Source organism: Mytilus edulis, chromosome 9 (assembly GCF_963676685.1).
Source record: "Mytilus edulis chromosome 9, xbMytEdul2.2, whole genome shotgun sequence".
In the NCBI taxonomy this organism is placed as follows: Eukaryota; Metazoa; Mollusca; class Bivalvia; order Mytilida; family Mytilidae; genus Mytilus; species Mytilus edulis.
In genome coordinates, this window is record NC_092352.1 from 46,859,073 (window position 1) to 46,883,457 (window position 24,385).

A 24,385-nucleotide genomic window follows, 5' to 3' on the forward strand; every position below is an offset into this window, starting at 1 on the left:
ATCATAAACTTAACATAAGCAGTTTATCTCAAATTGATCTAATCACAATCTAATACATGTAAACTAAGATAAGTTAAGTCGGCTTCATATCTTGACTTACATCTAGAAATTGACAATGAGGGTCGGTTGAAAACAAAACTTTACGACAAAAGAGATGATTTCAGCTTTCCAATTGTGAACTTTCAATTTCTAAGTAGCAACATTCCAGCAGCACCTGCATACGGGGTATATATCTCCCAATTGATACGATATTCCCGTGCTTGCATTTCCTATCATGATTTTCTTGATAGAGGGTTACTGCTCACAAGGAAGCTATTAAACCAAGAGTTCCAAATGGTGAAGTTGAAATCATCCCTTAGTAAATTTTTTTCAGACGCCATCACGAGTTGGTTGATCGTTATGGAATAACCGTTTCACAATTGATATCGGATATGTTCCTTACGTCGTAACTACAATCCCCTTCCCTTTCATGAATGTGACCTACCAAATTAGACTATTTACCGGATTTGTAATCACATAAACAACACGACAGGTGCCACATGTGGAGCAGGATCTGCTTACCCTTCCGGAGCACCTGAGATCACCCCTAGTTTTTGGTGGGGTTCGTGTTGTTTATTCTTTAGTTTTCTATGTTGTGTCATGTGTACTATTGTTTTTCTGTTTGTCTTTTTCATTTTTAGCCATGGCGTTGTCAGTTTGTTTTAGATTTATGAGTTTGACTGTCCCTTTGGTATCTTTCGTCCCTCTTTCAAAGTCCATAGACCATGACTGAGGGGGTGAGGCCAAATATTCTCCATGGAAATGAGATGTGCCAATGCTTATACAACTGAATACCAATTAACATTGGCCTACCACTAATGGTTTCCATTGAACTGACCTAATCACAAACTAATACATGATAACTTAGCAAATTTTTTAAAGTCAATAGACCATAACTAAGGGGGCAGAGCTAAATTATCTCCATGGAAATGAGATATGCCAATGCTTATACAACTGTATACCAAATATCATTGACCTACCACTTGTGGTTCCCCATAAACTGACCTAATCACAAAGTAATACATGTAAAATAAGCAAAAGTTTCAAAGTCAATAGGCCATGAATGAGGGGACAGGGTCAAATAATCTCCATGGAAATAAGATGTGCCAATGCTTATACAACTGCATACCAAACATGATTGACCTACCACTTGTGGTTCACCATTAACTAGACCTAATCTCAAACTAATACATTGTTGACACTGCTGTCGCCGACGCCGGAAACAGCATACCTATGTCTCGCTTTTTGACTCCGTCAAGGCGAGACAAAAGATTGGTTGAGCCACAGTTAGACAACAGAAACTAATTTTAGTACTTCAATATGGACAAACAGACATAGCTATACAAGGTTAACGTTTAATGCCCCTCTGCATAAAAATATAGACACATGGGATCGTTTGACAAAATTATTATCAGCTAATCTAAGATGGACTAAGGTAAAGTATATAACTTACTCCCGTTATCATTGCCAGTCCTCATAACTTCTATTTGTGGAGCAGAATCACTATTCTGTAATAACTGTACTAGGTGGGCATGGCTATAGTTTCTGAAAAGAAAAGTCTAATTGTTATTAAAAATCTATAAATACCGGTATATAACTGATGAATAAACCATACAAGAAAAATCTATACTGAACTTTTAATGGCTGTCATACAAATTTGAATACCACTTTATAAAAAAGAGGTTGAAATTTGCCATTGGGACATTCAAAACTCATTAGTCAAAAAGAAACTGACAACACCATGGCATGAAATGATAAACAAACAAGAATGTGTCCAAAGTACATGGATGCCCCACTCGCACTATCCTTTTCCGTGTTCCATGGACCGTGAAATTGGGTAATAATCTAATTTGGTATTAAAATTAGAAAGATTATACTATAGGGAACATATGTCCTAAGTTTCAAGTTGATTGGACTTCAATTTTATCAAAAACTACCTTGACCAAAAACTTTAAACCTGAAACTCCCACTTTCATTTTCTATGTTTAGTGGACCGTGAAATTGGGGTCAAAAGTCTAATTTAGCTTCAAAATTAAAAAGATTATATCATAAGCAACAAGTTTACTAAGTTTCAAGTTGATTGGACTTCAGCTTCACCAAAAACTATCTTGACCAAAAACTTTAACCTGAACGGACGGACGCACAGACGAACAGAGCCACAGACCAGAAAACATAATGCCCCTCTACTATCGTAGGTGGGGCATAAAAACAAGTCCACAATAAAAACACGAAATAGAAAACTAAATACCAAGCAACAAGAACCAGGCCATCATAAAAAGAGGGTTTATATAAGATGCTTATAAGGTAGAGTAAGCAGATCCTGCTCCACATGTGGAAGCTGTCTTGTTGACTCATGGTAAGCATACCCTTAGCCAGATGGGGGGTTTAAACGACCCCCCCCCCCCTGAAAACAAATAAGCACTGTTAAAGTCAACATTCTGTTTGTATTGTGACTGTTAAAGTTGAGTTTGAGAGTCCAAATACTACCCCCACCCCCTTGGAAATTCCTGGTTACGGGCCTGGAATTTAATTTTCCATAAAAAGACTCATAAGATGATGTCACAATCAATCAGAACCAAATCTAGGGAAGTCCATTATTTTTTTGGTACTGAATTTGGGCACCTTCAGCAACAAAACAATACAATTTCATATTATGATTATTTTATCAAAATAAATTTGAATACTCTTTTTGAATAAAGAAATCAATTCCTGATTTTTTTTTATAGACCAGATCACTATTAGTCATAGAGCAATTTCACAATGCATGTTTTATATAAAAAAACTAATAGGCAATTATTGCAAATACATGTATGTCCAAAATGAGAATACTTGTTCTTTTCAGAAATGGTGAGGGCCCTCATGGGGTTTTTGATTATGTGATTACTTGGCCGTTTTTTTAATGATTATTTGATTATTAAGCCAAATATTTCATGATTATTTGATTACCTAGGACTGTATTTTTAGTTTATGATTATTTGATTACTAAAGATAAGCAAATATTTAATGATTATGTGATTATATTGGCAAAAAAATGGTGATTATGTGATTACTAGGACCCCCCCCCCCCCCCCCCATGAGGGGCCTCAATGGTAAATCAACTGAATAGAGAAAATATATAAACAGTGTTAGTTGTGTAAAGAAAACTTGAGTCCAATACTTGAGCCAGGATGTTTCTAACTGTGGAGGGGTAAAAAAAGGAGGGGGGTTATGATGTTCTTACTTTAATAGTCAAACTTCAATCTGAATCTATTTTAACTTTTTTAAAACTATACCGGTAAATGTTACTAATGTTAATAGATGATATAACTAGGAGGCAGGCAAGTGGTCCCGAAAGCTTTTTACAGGACAGAGAATATTTCTAGACTACTAAACATGGTAACCCTGAAAAGTTTACTTTGATGACATAATATTCAATATAATTTCAAAGTATATCTTGTTTTTTGTTGTTTATTACCATTTCAAAGGAAATATTTGGAATTTATGTGATAACATCTCAATTAAACCCTTTGCAGTTTCTATCTTCCTCTCAACATATTTACATAGGTACACCAAACATCTGGATTTAACCAAGTGATGACATAAAAATGCTCCACTATAATTCATGTAGGTGTCAGATAGAAGAAAAACAAATTCCTTTACTTCATTTTATAGCAAAGATCTTATACATACCATTATGCAGAAAAATAATTAATAATCTAATTATCACTTACAACTAATTATTTACTAAGTAATACACAGTTTAAAGTTACTGTTAAATTGATCAAATCATAATGAACCAAAAATATTTTATGCATCATTTTAAAAATCAATTTTGTGCAATGAGTTTCATTAACATTTTATCTCAAGGCCTTAAACATTGTTAAAGGTCAATTTATAATAAATGACCTATATTACAGATTTTGTTAAAATTTTGTATGCAAATTTGGTCTGAAGTTGAACATAATTATTGCTGTGGTACAGTTTATCTCTATCTATAATGTAATTTTCAAGATAACATGCAATCAAAAAATGCTAATAACTTTAAACTTGCCAATTTAGTGGCAGCAACCAAGCAATGGAATGTTCAGTTTGTCTGAAAATTTCCGAGTTGATAGATCTTGACCTAATAAACATTTTAAAAGGGTGTAAGATTTACTATAAATGCTTTAGTTTTTTTAAATAAAAACCAAAAACTGCATTTAATCCCTTATAATGTTCTAATTTTAGCCATGGCGGCCATGTTTATTGTTGGATCAGAATTTCAGATTAGTTTATAAACAAGGTACACTACAGAACATTCAATTTAAGTATGAAAGTATTTGGCCAAATAGTTTCAAAGGAAAAGATTTTTGAAATAGTTTATGACGACAACAATGACAACAAAAACAACAGACGACGGACACCAGGTAGTGGCATAAGCTCACATGGCCTTTGTGAGCTAAAAAAACAATAATAGTATTATACTTTTGTTGCATAATTATCTACATCATTTTTCTTGTTTCCACAAAATTCATTTTTTACTTTTAGAGCAGTATTTTTACTGCAGTTATACCACCTCTGATTCCATTATATTTTTTTTTTACACAGTCAATGTAAACTAAGTCTAAAAAGTGACATATAACAACTGTGTCAAACAGATGCTTTGAAAAAAAACATTGCATCAATTGATGAAGATGAAAACTCATTAAATCTTATCATGTTATTCTACGTTGTTAAGAAAATTAGTTGTTTTTAATTATAGGTGGTAAATTATTTAACATGAAGTAATCCAACGAACCAAAAGTACCCATCCATCAATTGTCATAAAAGCTGATATGTTTTTAAAATCATTTCTCCTTGTAATTAATCCCCTTATTGTTAAAAAACTTTAAAATTATGGTTACATAATACGTTTTTCTGGATATTGTTTACAAGTTTTAGTTCAATCATCAACTTTTTTATGGTGTTTACAATTTCTGTCGAAAACAGTTGGTAGATCAATTCAGTTTTTCATATTACACTAAAGCAATCAAGTACTTTATCGGTAAATTAATCTATTAAATTTTTACCTCTGAACCTTTATAAATTTACCTCTAACATTATTGCTAGACATGATATAGAGTTGAATGACTTTGCGTAATAGGTGTTATTTCTCGAAAATGCCAACTCTTTTTAAGATCCATTAGAATGCATGTTGATTATGTTATAACTTTCTGAGGAGTTTTTACCACAATAACTCAATCAAGGAATAAAACAAAGAAGCAAAATAAATGAAATCAGAATGGAATGCTATGCAAATATAGTTTTACATAAACAAATAACAATTAAACAGCCTTAAGGGAGTATAAAACGTCAAACTAAATTAAATTTGCATTACAAAACCATTGGCATCAAAATCAATTTTTAATCATCTTTCCCCTTTGAAGTATTTCAGCTCTTGAATACATTTATAAATATTTCCTATACATACTATAAGGAGCAAAGAAAACCTAACCACCAAAATGGAATCTAACAAAATTCACTGAGCTGTTAAAGTAAACATACAAACCATGAACCAAATATCATCAATTCATTTTACTAATTTTCAACACTTAACATTAGGTTTAATTGTTCATTTTGTAACCAAATTAAATTTAGTGAACTGCAAAACATTTCAGTTTCGTTTGTTTTTAAAAGAGAAATTTAAGCGCCCAGTCAGTTCCTTACAGTTGTTATCCTAATGCTAGCATGTTGGTTCGGTTTGCTTGCTTGCACGCATGCTTTGTTTGTATTAAAGTGTGCTCAAGCATTGTTATTAAGATTGACATCTGAAAACATATTAAAAAGACAGAGTTACACTTGTATAAATTATATTAAAATTTTATTGGACATTATCAAATAATCAAATTTACCTATATACAAGTTAAGCACTGCCTACTTATATGGTTTGAAGATGCCAATCTTAATTACAGTGCTTGAGCAAAATTTAATACAAACACAAAGCAAGCAAGCAAACCAAACCATTTACTTACTAGCATTAGGACATCAGCTGTAATACTAGAGTCTGGTTCACTTATGATATGGTAAAAAGTCATCAAGGTAAAAACACTCACTAGTACATATGTAATAAATGTAATTGATCAAGTGGTTTACAAGAAAGATTTTTATAGATATTTCCTATGACATAGATATAAAATTAAGTACCCATTTGGCACCCATATTGGCATTAAAGTATGAACATTTAATAAGTACCTCAAAAGATGCCTCATTGTCACACATGTTTTCAATTAATCATGACACACTTCTGGCTTTGTTTGGTCTTAATCACTTCAGCATTTCAAAAGAAAAAGTTTCCAGGTGTTTACTTTAGACTGTCATTTATCCTTACAAAATGCATGTGATAAAAAAAAAGAATTCTGTTGAAATAACTACCCTTCTGAAAAAAAAATTTGACACTCAGTGGTAGTAAACATAATTTTCTCGTTTAAATTGTTTTACATTGTCATTTCGTGGCCTTTTATAGCTGGCTATGTGGTATGGGCTTTGCTCATTGTTGAAGGCCATATGGTGACCAATAGTTGTTGATTTTTGTGCCATTTTTGGTCTCTTGTGGAGAGTTGTCTCATTGGCAATCATACTGCATCTTCTTTTTTATATAATAAAATCTTATTCTTACAAGCAAATAATAATGTAATAGGATACAAAAAAATCTGTGCTTAACTACTGGGAAAAGGAATGAGTGAAAAGGAACAAAATTCTGTCTTTTCTTATATCTATATGCTTATCATATTTGCCTGTAGACTTTGGCAAAATCATGCAATCAAAGATCTATTGAAAAAAAATTGTTCCTTTCCATGAATACTGGCAAGTCCACAGTACATGGTGTATGATAAGGAATTTTAAGAATTAGAACTTAATTTCAAATATTAGAAAGTTACACTAGAGGCTCTTAAAGCCTATGTCGCTCACCTTGGTCAATGTGCTATTAAAGAAAGGACACACATTATAGACAAAAATAGACTTTATGACAAAATTGTGTTTGGTGATGGTTATGGGTTTGAAGATCTTACTTAACTAAACTGTCTTGCTGTTTATAATTATATCTATCTATAATGAACTTGGCTCAGTATTTTCAAAAAAAAATATTTTGTAAAAATTTACAAAAATTTACAAAATTAATACTTAAATTGTTAAAAATTGACTCTAAATGGCAATAGTTCCTTCAGGAGTCAATTGACCATTTTGGTCATGTTGACTTATTTGTAGATGCTGTACATTATTGCTGTTAACAGTTTATCTCTATCTATAATAAAATTGAAGATAATAACCAAAAACTGCAAATTTTTCCATTTCAAAGGCAGCAACCCAACATGCCTGATTTGTCTGAAATTTTCAGGGTGGATAGACAATTTTACCTAAAAGCCAGATTTGCCCTAAATGCTTTGGTTTCAGAAATATACTCAAAAACTACATAGCCATGTCTGCCATCTTGGTTGGTAGGGGTGGTCATAGGACAGATTTTTAAACTAGATACCCTAATAATGATTGTGCCCAAATTTGGTTAAATTTGTCTCAGTAGTTTCAGAGAAGATTTTTGTAAAAGTAAGCAGACAACGGACATCAGACGATGGACGCTACATGATAAGAATAGCTCTCTTGGCCCTTTGAGCCAGGTGAGCTAAAAAGGATTTCTTAGATCATGTAGATCATGTAGTTGTTGAACATACAAGTTCTTGGTTGACCTTTACCAACAAAATCTACAAAAATTGGAATTACTCCTATATGAGTATGTAGGATTACATGTTATTTGACAGCTTTCAATATCTATATAATAAAAGAAGCTATCAAAGTTAAATAGCTGAACCTATAGCATCTGCATATAGCCAATTACTTATTTTTCATTTATTCACCTGACATCTATTTTGTTGACATTGACAATACAATCTCCTGCTAACAGCCCCGCCCTATCAGCAGGACCACCTGGTTCTACAGATTCTATAAATACTGGATTATTTCCTGCTAATACAAATCCAAAACTTCCATCTTCTCTATGTACTATTGCTGATCTGAAAAATAAGATAAAAATAAATGAAAAGAATCTAAATGCATACTCATTCATTTACTTCCTAAATTTAAGTTATATTCAATCTGTTTAAATGTAGCCAGTAATTATTGATAACAACATAATATTTTAAATTAACCATGACCAATTAAAATTATTATATAATTCCCCCCCCCTTTTTTTTACACCTCAATTTCAAATGGCTTATTTGCAATTCTTATGTTGTTTTTTTGTCCTCAATTTTTGGTTAGTGAGAAACACAACTCCTCATTTGTTAATTTTATAGGGACTTAAGGATGTACAGTACTTAGGTGAGGTTTTGGAATTTGTGTCAAATGTTCAGCCTCCTTGGCCTCCATACAATACAATGTAAAATATTTTGCCCCATAACACCCATTTATTTTTTTTATTTATTTGTTTTGAGACCTAATTATACCAATTCGAATATAAGGTAAAAGTCCGAGTCAGCCTTTTCCCGCCATATTTTAAATCTCAAATATCTTGAAAAGGCGGTCCATGACCTATCAATATTTTTAGCTTATTTTTATCCTTAATTGATGCTCTACCACCTTATAGTATCAATTTTAACTTCTTAATTTATTAATTTTCACCTAACCTCACCTAAGTACATCCTTAATTACTATTGAAGTAGCCAGTTACCTTACAGTACATGAATTTTTGGGTTAGTGAGTAACACAACTTCTCCATTTGTTTATTGTTTATTGTGACTTTATTTGTTAGACTGACCTAAGCAGTACTCAAAGCATTTAAACTAAAAGAAGTGTGTCTGAGGACACAAATACTCCACTCAAACTTTCCAATTTTTTCAAGTTAACAAGGGGCATAACTTTAAAACTGTTGATGACCTACTGCCAAAATTCAGACTCTGTATGGTAATATGTCGTATGACATTTCTCAAGAATATATACACCTTATAACTATTCTGGCTTGAACTTCTGATGTCATACAACAATCACTTTTCCATTGTGGCGTCAGATATTTTCTATTATGCCGTCAGAATTTTACGGGAACTTGTGTGATGTCCAGTAATGGTGGAAAAATTGCAATAAGGTGTATTGAATCTGTGCTAACTGATCTACTTTGTTCAAATTGTTTCTTAACAGTTTTTTTACTTCAAAGCTGTTGGACTTTTGAACAGATTTATATTGACTTATATTGATTGTTTTAATTTTTATTTCTGACCTTTCATGTTGTTTTTGTTACTGGAATAAGTCATGTTATTGTTCATAGTTTCTTTTTACTATATTCAAAATTTGTTTCAGATTAGACTAACTCTTCCCCCTGAAATATGGAGCTTTACATGAAGGTCAAACACCACTTAAGGTAAACCCTTATGTTTTACATTTTGTGGCATTTGTGGTAGGCAAGACAAAAGTACTAACATTTTGTGGTATTTGTGGTAGGCAAGACCACAAAAAGTACAACCATATTGTTGCATTTGTGGAAGGCAAGACAAAAATTACTAACATTTTTACACTATTTTTCTGACTTCCTGGCGATGCATCATCTTCGTTACTGTTATGAAGTACTTCATTCTCTTTGATAAAATCGTCAAATCTGTGTCTTTGTCTAGGTGGGATGAAAGGTCTAAAAATAATTAAAATATCTATCTTAATATACAACCTCATTGAACAGTTTTTAATCAAGAAAACAAAATATTGACATGAACCTTATATATGATCATGACCAAAGGACATGTATATTAGTGAAAGGCTATAGCACACCAAGACAGGAATGCATTATTTACACTATCGCTGCGATATAGCCTTTTTGTGATGATGTGGCATAAAGCAATCATCAATCAATCAGTCATTATTTACGATAGAAGTTTATACACTTCAAGGTATCATTTTAGTAATGATAATGAACATAAAATAAAAGAACATTAGATTAAGGCCAAATTACACTTGTTTATATGTCATGATGACATTACAATATGTTGTTTTGAGGTTTACTGCAGAATTGTTTCTAGCAAAATTGCATTAATGCAAAGAGTTGCCAAAACATTATTTTTTCTAATTAAATAAATTCTGAGTGATTTCATGCTTTCTGATATAGTTTTATACAAAACTTTTAATTAAAAACAAGAATGTGTCCAAAGTACACGGATGCCCTACTCGCACTATCATTTTCCATGTTTTATGGACTTTGAAATTGGGTAAATATCTAATTTGGCATTAAAATTAGAAAGATTATACTATAGGGAACATGTGTACTAAGTTTCAAGTTGATTGGACTTCAATTTCATCAAAAACTACCTTGACCAAAATCTTTAACCTGAAGCGGGACGAACGAACGAACGCAGCCACAGACCAGAAAACATAATGCCCCTCTACTATCGTAGGTGGGGCATAAAAAAGAGGGGACTTTTTTTCAAAACTTGCAATTGCATTTATGTTCAATGGCCGATGCAAAATCATGAATAAAAGAAATTTATTGTTTTATGCCAGTATAATGTAGAATGAATATGGTATGATTATGTGTGAACTGAATTTTTCTTGACTTAAATAAGTTTTAATGCTACCTTGCAGATAAAATTGAATGAAGCAAAAACTTAGAACACATATACTAAAATTTGGACATGCTTTACACAGTCACATTTCCTTGCTCAGTATAAAACTGTAAAATATGGATTCTAAACCTTAAAATAAGTCTTCAGAGGTCAACTTGATGGTTAAATAAGATAGTCTCTAGTCTAAAATATCATTAAAATGGTTATACATAATGAGTCAATGAATTTCTAATTGGTCTTGTAAATTTTTTGTAATTTGAATAAACGTTTTAATAACATGAAAAATTAAACCAAATTGGTGAACCTGAATGTGACAGTTTATGGCCATCAAAGTCTATTTAGACTGAATAATGATGATTTGGTTAAATGAGGGAATAGATCTTTTTGTTGTACGTATGCAAAATGACCAAATGACAGAACGATGGAATGTTGGAATAACAGATTGACCAAATGAAGGATGAAGGTAGCACTATATGACCCAGACCTAAAGTGACAGGGCAGCAGGGTCATGATAACTTGGGGTACCTTCTCAATTATCATTTAACGAATATGAGTAATGTGGCAGCCAATGAATCTAATACTGCTGTGAGGAATTTTTGTTTGAACTGCTAGGTCATTTATCATATTGCATCTGAACAATGTTTAAGGTGGTACCCAACACCTTGACTAAAATTAGTTTGGCTTGTTTAATTTTCATGAAATTTTGACAAAATATTTACTTTGACCCTTTGAAAAAAATATGAATATTTCAAAAACTTGAACCAATCACTTTCTCAGAAAAATTGGTTGGATATATAGCAGTTTGACAAACACTCGTTTTGATCTTTGAGAAGCTTTAATATTTCCATAACAATACAATGTGATTAAAACGTTTAGCTTATTTTACAAAGTTATCTCCCTGTAGTTTTAGGTACCACCTTAATTTGTGAGAGAGCTCTTGTTTTATGAAAACAGATTGGTTAACCGGATGTCATAAAAAAAATATGTCTAAAGTATATTTCGAGAGAAATATTAGATAAAGAGTAAAAAATATCGTTAGGTTATAAAATATTTGTACTGTAATATAAAAATATTCCATGAGAACAAGCTTAAAACCAAGTAGTAGTAATTCTGTGATAATGACATTTTTTAAATATTCTTCAAAGCAAACATTGCTGGTATAATTTACAACATCAATATGTTAGAAATAAATGCTTCAATAAAGAGGACGATTTGAGCTTCTAATGAATGAAAACTCATCTTGTTAATTACTTCATCAAATGTACATTACAAATACATTTCTGAAATAACAGCAACAGAGTTCCTCAGTCATCACAATGTTCCCTAGTGCTAGACATTTACAGACTGTAATCCTTAATTACATCATTCAGTTTCCCATAGGGGAGCCCATGTATTTAGTCTTTGAATCTCAAACAGTGTTGTTTATGTCGTAGACAAGGATTATGAGGTTTTTTTTCGGCTGTTTATTAGTTTGCAGTAAGAGAATATGATCAAATATTGATTTCAGGTGCAGAATTCAGATTGGGATACATTAACCAGCTCATGATTCCCCTAAATGAAGAAAAATTAAGTTAAATTTTGTGTCAAAATAGGAAAATAAAATCCTCTAGTTCGTAATTTTCAGAAGCTTCCTCCCAACATTAATTCTAGATCTATTCCTTGATTTGAAAGAGGGGGGAAAAGGGAAGCAATTGTTTTGTCTGCCTGAACATTTATCCTGTTGATTTTCTAAATTGTTGAATTGTTTAACACCTCTTATTTGAAATTAAGTCTTATATTATGCTTTGGAGAACAGAATACATGTTTTAAATCACATCTGTAAAAATTTCACAAAATAAAAACACAAAAAGGGATTTTTGCTGTTCTGGACAGTCTTTTTTCAAAGCTTTATTGTTCAGTTTGATTTAACATTCTGACTGGATTCATTCATTTTTTTGGTACCAATTTTTGTGGAATGTGCAAATTGCATTTTACGGGATATTTTATTTTGTAGTCTGCAGTCTAGCCTATAGATATAATACAATGTTGTTTGTTGCACTTCTGAATGGAAGCAGGAAGTTAAATCTCCAGTTTTATGGTCTAGCAAATCTCTTTTGTCTGATAAAAACATTAGTGTTTGCAAACAATTTGACCTCAAAATACAACCCTTTTAATAAATTCAGTCAGCACATTCGATAAAATGACATTTTCTTTCCAACTAATAAAGTAGTTCAACCAATATTAAAACTACAATATTTTGAATTATATACTGTAAATTCAAAAATTATTGCGATGTTTTTATTATTGCGAAAAATGTGACAGGGTTATAATCGCAATGATTTAAACTCGCATTTTGAAATATTCTATATGAATTAAACAGGATTTGTTTTCATGTCGCAAAAATTAAAATCGCATTATAGTCTAAAATTATAAAATCGCAATAATAAATGCATGCAATAATTTCTGAATTTACAGTAAGTGATTGAAAATTGATGGTTAAATCATTGAGTTATGCTAACCTATAATGAAACTTTGAAAAATGTTGTGAAAACAAAAGCAAAACTTCATATAATTATAGAGCATATTATCTCTTAATATTAATATACACAGATAAAAACATATATTCCTATTTATTGTTTCTCTTACCTTATTTGTTTCATAATTTTCTTTTGTTGAGGAGTTTTGAGAATAGCCTTTAATGCTCGTCCTAACATCTCAATGTCTCTGTCCTCCGCATACTGTTTTAGTACACTCACGGTTGCCATTTTCTTCTCGTAATCTGTCCCCAGAATTTCATTCATCTGTGAAAATTGTATACACAAAAAATCAAAATGCTCACTATATATTGGTAGATATATATCTCTTTGAATAAATGGCAGAAGTGCCATTGCAGGATACACAGAACAAAAATTAATTACTTTCATCAATTTATGTTAATTTATTACAAAAAAAGGCAAAAAATCTGGCAGATTTTCAACGATCTCTGATTTTCAATAAAATTAATCGAAAATAGTGCTCATCTATGTTTATTCCATAATTCACTGAAACATGCATAAGCAGGTGAAATTAACCACAGTGCATGCTTTCACAATCATATCTAAATCCAATTTCAAAATAGAGAAACTCTACACATTGGAAAACTGTAATCCCTTTTCCTAGCATCAAACTGCAACCAATTCAATACCTTTCTGAACAAATCCACTTAGATAATTAACTTCTTTTGTGCACTATTTCTGCCTTAGTTCTCGAGAGAAATTAATTACCATTGATGTAAAAAATACAAATATTTGCATTAAAAAGATGATTGATCCAGGAAGTATCTATAATATCTAATTTTTATTTACCGATGATCATTTTTTTTTATCTAAATAATGAAGTCTCTGTTTCAGTGGTCAATTTAAATTTGTTTTGCACTTTGCACTTTGAGTTTTCCAATATAACTAAAATAATGTGGAAAATCTATTAAATAAGATAGCAATAAATACCTATTTGCATTCAAAAGGTAAATAATCTACCTAACAAAATTGCTAACTTTAAAAGTAATTAAATTAGTAACCAATAATTATATTTCACACTTTTGGTTTCATTTAATTATTTTATGCAGACATGCAAGCATATTTGTTGCAAAACATCAAACCTAATATTTAGATTCCAATTAGATAAAAATGTATGACAAATATTGTGTGGGAGAAGAATTTATTTGTTTCATAAGTAAAACTATGAACTGATTTATGGCAATAAAATTATGTTTTTTTTTTCAATATCATAACCATACACCAAAGCAGTCAACACATATGAAAAAAGCTCAAAGCAAATTCCTTCACTTCTGCACTACAGAGGTATTTATGGTGTAAACATGGAGTTTAAGGGCATACGATACAGTTACAGGGGAGATAAATATGAGTTATTTCTGAATAAAAAATGCATATTTTTTTAGGATACTTATAAAATACAAAAATTAAAAATTATCTAACAAAAAACAATTTATGTTTATCTTTTAAAACAAGAGTTATGGCTTTCTTTCGAAAGAGAAAATACGGCCACAAATCCGAATTTTGAGCAAATATACAAAATTTCGACCTCATTTAACTCAAAAAGTAGCACATGAAGGTATATTTTTTATTACATATTTGATTTAAGCAGGCAAAAACTAGCCTATATGGAAATTTTCGTCAAACTGTTAATACAGGATCAAAACTGTATCGTATGCCGATCAACTCATCTTCTAATAGGGTGTTTATAAAAAGTTATTTATTGAACACTTACTTGTAAACCTCATTCATCGAGATATTTTTCCCATGTTCATTTTTGGTGGTTTAATTTGTCTTGTTTATCATTTTTGCTTATTTTTCAAACTTTCTATTATAATTTTAAGATAATAAGCAACACCCAAAAAATTGGTAAAATCCTCATTTAAGGGTAATAATTTTACAAGGAGTCAGACTTATATTAATTTGTAGATCTCATCTTTCTGATTAATTTTGCTATTAAAAGACCCTACCTGTTTTCTAAAGATTTCAAGATGATAGACAAAAATGAAAAACATTTGAAAAAATTTGGCATTCATTTTAAATAACTCCTACAACATTTAGTCATCTGACAATTTTGATGATTTGATTTTTGATTTGATTTTTGGTGTTTTAAAGCCACTTTTAAGCACTGCATATAGGCTATTTCACTGAGCCAGTTTTTTAATGGTGGAGGAAGCTGGAGTGCCAGAGAAAACCACCAACCTTTGATAGGAAAACTGACAATCCTAGACAATTACTAAGATTTGACTCGAGTGCAACTGCACGAGCGGGGTTCAAACTCACAATCTCAGTGTTAACTGGCTAGTGGTTACGGTAGTTACTACTTAGACCACTTGGCCACTGAAGCCCTGACAGTTGTGATGAGAATAGCCAGTAAATAATCTTAACATTTTTGATATGTCAGATTTTCAAGAAAACAGATTAAACTTGCATTTTACCCCTTTGTTCTATTTGAAGCCATGTTGTTTGGCAAGTGGGGTACATTTATCAAACTAGATACCAAAATGATAATTGTGGCTAAGTTTGGTTAAATTTGGCTCATAGTTCCAGAGAAAAAGAGGAATTTTGAAAAAGTCACCAGGCACCAAGGAAGGACAATGCTTGCCAGGAAAGTTCACACCTGTCAAGGTGATCTGAAAAACCCCTGGTGTTTATCTTTTAAAACCAAACCTTGTAAAAGAATTTGAAATATAAAAGGGAGAATTTGTCCATGGGATAGAGATGATGCCCCAACTTGCATATAACATTTTAAAGGTACATAAATCGAATACGGTATAAATAAGTTGGGCCACCCAGAATCAAACTTGATCCATGCTTTATAGTATTAAGTGTTGTGAATAAGTTTCATAACATTTGGTGTAGGCAAACTTAAGTTCGAGAATGGAAACTAATTTTTGGACAGTGACACTTAATCTCTTCTGCACCAAGGGGTATAAAAAAAAAGTTGATAACTCAAAGGATTTGATTTTTCTTTGTTTGGATTTTTGGTATTTTAACGTCACTTTTAAGCACTGCTTTTAGGCTATTTCGTGGCAGCCAGTTTTTATTGGTGGAGGAAGCCTGAGTGCCCAGAGAACACCACTGACCTTCAATAGGAAAACTGACAATCCTAGTCAATTAAGATTGGAGTCAAGTGCACCTGCACGAGTGGGGTTCGAACTGACAACCTCAGTGTTGACTAGCTAGTGATTACAGTAGTAACTACTTAGACCACTCAGCCACCAAGGCCCCATAAATCAAATGAAAATATCTAAAACCCTTTAGAACTTAAATGATTCATTGAGAAGTATGTGTTTCATGTGTTTAAAACCACTTTCAGCATTCTTGGATATATTATGGCCACAGGCAGTCTTATTAAGATATATAGGGAAACAAGAATATGTCCCAAGTACATGGATGCCCCATCCGCACTATCATTTTCTATGTTCAGTGGACCGTGAATGTGGGATAAAATATCTCATTTGACAATAAAATTAGAAAGATCATATCATAGGGAACATGAACACTACGTTTCAAGTTGATTGGACTTCAACTTCATTAAAAACTTTCTCGACCAAATCTTTAACCTGAAGCGGGATGAAAGGATGCACTGACGAACAAACGGACGCATGGATGAACAGAGTGACGGACGGACACACAGTCCAGAAAACATAATGCCCATAAATGGGGCATAAAAAAATTCTGTGAAAAGTGCCTATGATTATTGCACTCAGTTTATTATGAGGGAGGGGGGCAATAGGGGGTACGTTAACATGTTTTAAAACAACACCTCGATTTTGGCAAAATCAGTTAACAACAGATGCAAAAATGCTGATAACTGTTAAAAACAGTGGGTTGAAAAATGTTAACAGTTTAAATTTATCTCAGATAACAGTTAAAAACACCTTGAAAAAGGCCAAAACAGGTTAACATATTGATTTTGATTGGCAAAAATTGTCTATGTTGTAATTTATCATAGGATATGGCATCCAGATCCCTCTACACACACATATTACTTTTCCAAGACCGGTTTTATTTTTTGCAACTGAATCAAATAAGAAAAATAAACATTTGTTATAACACTATTGTGCTGAACATGCTAACAAATTATTTTTTTGTATGGTTTTTACCACTGTTTACAAATGTAGTTATGCAACATTTAATGCACTTCATCACTGATTTTTTTAACACACCTCCACAAAAAACATCCAAAAATTATGCAAGTTTCTATCATCTAAGCTTTGAATCTAGTTTAAGTTTGATGATTGGTAGCCAACACCCTGATATATTTTCATCACCGCCTTATGATAAATCATATTTATACTATTCACCTGAGAAAACTGAGAAAAATTAGACAAAAATCTGTATTTATTCAACATTTTGAAAAATATAAAAGCACAAAAAAGTTCATTCAGATAATAAAAAATCAACTTAACATCTAAAGTCTTTTCATAAGCGTGCTGAAGTATTAGTACAGGTCTTTGAACCCAGAATGATTATACATCAACTAAATACATGAAATAATCATAATATCACCTAAAAATTATTTAATCATTTAGCATTTCTAAAATTACAAGTTACCAGTGCAGAATACATATGTTTGTTATTTACATTTTTGCTATAACCTTGTTTTGAGTTGCAAGGGATCAAGATAATTGATTTATTCAAGGCACAATTATCTTCTAATAAAGGCATCGATATTAATTTAATTACTTTTGATTGAGCATACCTGACTAAGCCAATATTAACACACCACTTTAATGTTGTTTTTTCTACAGTTATAAAAAATGCAAAATTGCCTTTAATATGAAAAAGTGAAATATTTTTCTAATTACTGATAAAATATTATATCATAATATAACAAAAACCAGAGAAAGACATCATAGAGTGCAAGACAGTTGTGGATAAGGATTTAAAAAAAAAGGGAGATACTAGGAGGGGTATCAATGCAACTTTATGACATGTCAAAGTATATATGCATTAACCATATATGTAGCTCCATTAGGCCCTCTTAATCAACCTCTGTAAGAATCAAATGCACATCTCTATACAGACTTTAGAAAGATCTAGAAATATTGATAAAAATCTTCTGAACTTGTTCTGTTAATTATTGTTTGTTGTTTTCTTTACTTCCAGTGGCTAATATTTCAAACATATTTAGAAGAACAATTTGGTACAATAAACTTATAAATTATGTGGTTTCTGGAAATTGGAAAGACCAGACAGGTTCTCAGGAACTTTTAACCTGGAAAATGAATGCATACAAGGTTTTATAAGAATTTTAACCAGGTTGGGGTACTAGAACCTGTCAGTTGTTGTTTTTTTACCATACAGACAGTAGTTTATTTCCAAAAAGGGGTATCAAACATAAAGATTATACGACCAAGTACTTACAAATCCCTAACCATAAAAGGGACATTCTTTCTCCCAGGGACCTTCCACTGAATGGAAGGCATTCAACACTGATATCAAAATTCAAGTATAATCTATCATTCAAACCAGTCAGAAATAGTATCATTTGTGCTTTATTTCAGCAAGTTGATTAGTTGAATTACTCTTAACTATTGTTCTGCATGAATAATCATAAATGACATACATTGTAATTAATAACAGCAACCTAACAACAACTACCAAAATTAGACATGGTTTTTTCATTGAAAATAACTAAATTTGACAATTTGTGAAAATAATGTAAATGAATTTGATATTTCAGGAGTAACCTCCCCTTAATTGAAGATTTACATTTAAAAAGAAATGAATCTACTACATGTAGATATAACTAGAGGCTCTAAAGAGCCTGTGTCGCTCACCTTGGTCTATGTGAATATTAAACAAAGGACGCAGATGGATTCATGACAAAATTGTGTTTTGGTGATGGTGATGTGTTTGTAAATCTTACTTTACTAAACATTCTTGCTGCTTACAATTATCTCTATCTATAATGAACTTGGCCCAGTAGTTTCAGAGGAGAAGATTTTTGTAAAAGATAACTAAGATTTACGAAAAATGGTTCAAAATTGACTATAAAGGGCAATAACTCCTAAATTACCAATTCAGGGGCAGCAACCCAACAACAGGTTGTCCGATTCATCTGAAAATTTCAGGGCAGATAGATCTTGACCTGATAATCAATTTTACTACATGTCAGATTTGCTCTAAATGCTTTGGTTTTTGAGTTATAAGCCAAAAACTGAATTTTGCGCCTATGTTCTATTTTTAGCTGTGGCGGACATCTTGGTTGGTTGGCCAGGTCACGCCACACATTTTTTAAACTAGATACACCAATGATGATTGTGGCCAAGTTTGGTTTAATTTGGCCCAGTGGTTTCAGAGGAGAAGATTTTTGTAATAGATTACTAAGATTTACGAAAAATGGTTAAAAATTGACTATAAAGGGCAATAACTCCTAAAGGGGTCAACTGACCATTTCAGTCATGTTCACTTATTTGTAAATCTTACTTTGCTGATCATTATTGCTGTTTACAGTTTATCTCTATCTATAATAATATTCAAGATAATAACCAAAAACAGCAAAATTTCCTTAAAATTACCAATTCAGGGGCAGCAACCCAACAACGGCTTGTCCGATTCATCTGAAAATTGCAGGGCAGATAGATCTTCACCTAATGAACAATTTTACCCCGTCAGATTTGCTCTAAATGCTTTGTTTTTGAGTTATAAGTCAAAAACTGCATTTTACCCCTATGTTCTATTTTTAGCCATGGCGGCCATCTTGGTTGGTTGGCCGGGTCACGCCACACATTTTTTAAACTAGATATCCCAATGATGATTGTGGCCAAGGTTGGTTTAATTTGGCCCAGTAGTTTCAGAGGAGAAGATTTTTGTAAAAGTTAACGACGAAAAAATGAGATATTTGAACATGTTATTTTTGTTCTGAACTAAATATAAATTAAATTTTGATATTCAAAATTTCAGGTTTTAAAATATCTCCATTTTAAACACTGTGACATATATTAGGCCTAAAATAATGGTTGTTGGTTGCTTTTAAACATCCAGTGGAAACTATTTCATGCATATTCAGATCGAGAAAGATGCAGTCCTTCAATTCAATCAAATACTCTTAAAACACATGTATCAGATACCTTCTAAAACTGTAATTATGTATGTTAATGTCTATAGGTAAACAGCTGAAGATGTTTTTCAAAAAATCAATGTTAGCCTTAATGTTAGCACATGAAAACAAGGTCATGACATTAATTATTAAGCAATTTTCTAGATAAAAGGAATTGACTATTTGAATAATATTTTAATTAATTATTATAACACCAAAGGTATACCATACTTTATAGTTACTCAAGTTATCCAAATGTATAATTAAACCTGTGCATAGACCCTTTTTTAATAATTAATGATTTGTTTCCATAACAACTATAATAACAGTCACGAATCTGTTTAAAGTCAAGCAGAAAATGTTTATTTGTTTACAGTATTTTAGATAAAAAAAAATATTAAAAGATGTTTGATTGTAATCATTGCAAATTGCATGCAACTTTTAGTTATGTCCCCTGTGTTTTTTATAATACCTTATATTACTGTCATAATTAGCTTTGATGATTTTCCATTATTAACACAGCAGTGAGACATTATATTTTGCATGTCTCAAGTTCATTTATCTCTTTACAGTAAGACCTGTTTAAATTGACATTATACAAATGAAATTAAGTAATACCATATTCTTAGTTTCTGATTAACACAAATCATTTTGGTTCTGTCTAAAAGGAAAGCTTAACAAGAATGTGTCCATAGTACACGGATGCATGGGTTCATAAAATGGTGAACAAATCATATTTGCTTTGAATATCTACAAGACTAGTAGTGCTATAAATTCAGATATTTGTGATGTTTTTACTACTGCTGGATTGAATAGGTTTAGTCAAAATTAAAACTTTTATGTTTAATTTCGGTAGCTGTATTTGTATGCAGCATTTCCTAATTATGCAAAAAATAATCTGACTTTTTGGTACATTGTTCAACAATCACAGTAACAAATGTATGCAAAATAAAATGTGTCCATAGTACACCGATGCCCACTCACACTATCATTTATACATGTATGTTCAGAGGAACATAAAATTGGGGTCAAAACTCTAATTTGGTACTAAAATAAGAAAGATCATATCATCGGGAGCATGTATACTAAGTTTCAAGTTGATTGGACTTCAACTCCATCAAAAACTACCTTGACCAAAAACTTAAATCTAAAGCAGGATAGACAGACGAATAGACAGACGGAAAAACATAATACCCATTAATGGGGCATAAAAACTGATTGTGATATAACATGCACACAGACATGAAAGAGATTTTCTGATATAAGTCATATAAAAAAAAACATCTACAAATTTATACCTTATTATGCAGCATCCTAGCTTGTTTTATTCGACTCTTTCCTACCAATGGTGTACTGTGTTTAGGTAGGCCATTATCTGATTCCCTTATACTATCCTCCGGTCTTAATCTATCTGACCAAGATGACCTCAAATGCCTTTCTGACCTATTTAATGACCTTGAACTATCTAAAGCATGCCTTCTTGATCTTTGAGTTGACCTTGAGTTGTGATTGTCAAATGAGTTTGATGACCCTGACCTATCAGATTCATGTCTTTCTCTTTTATGTGATGACCTTGACCTACTGGTGTCATGTGATGCAGATCTAAGTGATCCATTGGATCTTTCTGAATCAGACCTTTCTGTTCCATGTGATGTGCTAGATCTTTCTAAATGGGACCTTTCTCTTCCATGTGATGTGCTAGACCTTTCAGATCCTGATTCAATACCAGAACTTTCAGAATTATCTTGTTGTGGTTCAGGTTTAATTTGTTTACTAATAGGTATTAATGATAGTGTCATCCTACGTAATCTGCCTGACAGAAAGTTCTTCATCTCATCTGACCTTTTAACTGTCTGTCCATTCACCTCTAAAATTATATCTCCTAAAACAAACAAAAAAGAGCTTAATTTAGAACATGTACTTTAATTTGAGCTTTTGAATTTTTGCAGAATATCAATTTTCATCAATCTGACTTTATTTGCCTGTAAGAATGGCTTCTTGAAGATAATTATTACAATTGATATTAGCTACAAATTAAACAGATTGAATTTTCAGGATTTATTGTCAGTGATTTTTTAATTTTTGATTTTTGGTGAATTAACTCCACTTTTAAGCACCGCATCTAGGCTTTTTCGTCAGGAGGCCAGTTTTTATTGGTGGAGGAAGCCAGAGTGACCGGAGAAAACCATGCCCTTTAAAGGACAACTGATAATCCAAGTCAAGTATGATTGGAGTCAAGTGAACCCACACAAGGGGGGGTTCGAACTCACAACCTCAGTGTTGACTGGCTAATGATTACAGTAGTAACTAAATGTACTTAAACCACTCGGCCACCAAGGCCCCTAGGATTTATAGTATGCATGACAGCTAGGGCAGAGTCCAACTTATATAAATAAGCTCCATTATGAAACACAAATCTGTCTTTTGTCAACTGATTACTGTGAATTCAGAAATAATTGCGATTTTTCAAAATTGAACAAAATGCGAGTTTAATTATTGCACTTTCAAAAAATGTCTGTTTACAGATCTATGTTCAAGTTATCAGAATGCGAATTCTTATTGTTGCTTTACCCACCCATTGGCATTATTGGTATTAATAACAACCTATCAGTAAAAACCTCACCATTATTTCTTAATTTACAGTATATTGATATATTCAAAACCTATATTTTTTAATACCCTTCAAAAAAAAAATTAATTAAAGAATACCATTAATTTACAAAAACTTAATAGAAAATGTCATTCATGTCATTACTGCTGATAATGAGGGAACTTAGCTCAATTATAACTATTCCCTGGCACTATTGTCATTCTAATCCTTTGTATATTTTGTTGATAAGTAATTTAGATATAGTTATATTCAAATAAAATCATGGAAGAAAAAGATTACAACGTTTTTCCAAGGTTCATGTATTTTAGTGTGTTTACTAACAAATTAATCAACGATCTCTAAGTGCTCTTTTTTTTTTAAAAAGAATTGTTGTCTCATTGACAAATAATAATCCACACAACTCTAAAAAGAAGATGTGGTATGATTGCCAATGAGACATCTCTCCACAAAAGACCAATTTACACAGAAATAAATAACAAAAGGTCATCATACAGACTTCATCAAAGCCCCTACCTCATAGTCAGCTATAGGTATAATATAAGGGGGGTCGGAACTTTATCAGGACTCAGGGATCAGGTGTTTTAAAGCTCAGGATTTCAGAATTGATCCTTTAGGGATCCGGGATTTTATTTTTAGAATTTCGTGATGTCAGGATTTAAATTTCTTTAAATTCAGAACATTAGGATTTTATTTTTTAAGCTTGGGATTTCGGGATCTGGACCCCTCTAACCCCCCTCATATAACACTTACCAGGTTTCAAACCAGCATCTGTGGCTGGACTCTCCATCTCAACTGACTCTATTGCAACTGGTTTATCTCCCTTTATTTTGAATCCATATCCAGAAGTCCTACTGCCTACAAGGTCGACCTGATGATATCTAGAAACCACACCAACTGGAGGAGGTTGGGTGGAGCAACCTTTAGCCAACTTCTTTAAGGATTCTAACGACATATTAGAGACGTCATGATCTTCTAATTCTAGAATCTGGTCCCCTGCTTTCAAACCAGCATTGTAAGCAACACTTCCATGAACAACATAGGCAACAAAACAAGGACCATCACCAACAATGTCAAATCCATAATGTTTTGGCCATTTATTGCTGGAAAAAGTTTTCAATGGCATTATTTGCTTTATTTTTCTGTTTCTTTTTTAAACTGCACTACTTACATGCAGCTGTCATAAAGTTGTTACCATATATATATCTACTTTTGAACTGACATCCTAAAAAACAAGCATTTCAAACTTTTAGCACAATCCTCTTTATATACTGTGGATTCACTTTTATTTGTTGGATACCAACTTTAGTAGATTTCGTAGGTACCAGTACTAGTGAACAACAAATTCAAATGTTAAACAAATTACAAATTTTACATAGGCTTTGAATGCAGAGGTTGGTAAAACCATGAAATAAAATATCCTCAAAATGCAAGTTTTCCTCAATCTACGAAAACTTATAACTATACCAAAGGAAATAGATGAATCCATAGTATTTGGTAGTGTTAGATACAGAAATTATTAACTATAGGAATATTGAACATAAAATTTATACAATACGATCAATGCCCTTGAGGATATTTCTCCCTTTTTATAGGAAAGTGTAAACAAAGCCATACAATGCAAAAACCATTTATGTTCATATTA

At 31.8% G+C, this 24,385-nt stretch overlaps 1 protein-coding gene across 1 annotated transcript in view; it reads right to left on the bottom strand.

Moving 5' to 3' along the window:
* LOC139489714 (delphilin-like) overlaps positions 1–24,385 on the bottom strand; it is a 56,942-nt gene that overhangs the window by 31,151 nt on the left and 1,406 nt on the right. The window contains exons 2-7 of the mRNA XM_071276447.1: positions 23,494–23,965; positions 21,431–22,014; positions 13,197–13,351; positions 9,527–9,646; positions 7,887–8,042; positions 1,493–1,584 (exon numbers count right to left, since the gene is read on the bottom strand). Coding sequence (XP_071132548.1) covers positions 1,493–1,584; positions 7,887–8,042; positions 9,527–9,646; positions 13,197–13,351; positions 21,431–22,014; positions 23,494–23,866 — 1,480 coding nt within the window. The 5' untranslated portion in view covers positions 23,867–23,965. The remainder of the gene's footprint in view (positions 1–1,492; positions 1,585–7,886; positions 8,043–9,526; positions 9,647–13,196; positions 13,352–21,430; positions 22,015–23,493; positions 23,966–24,385) is intronic.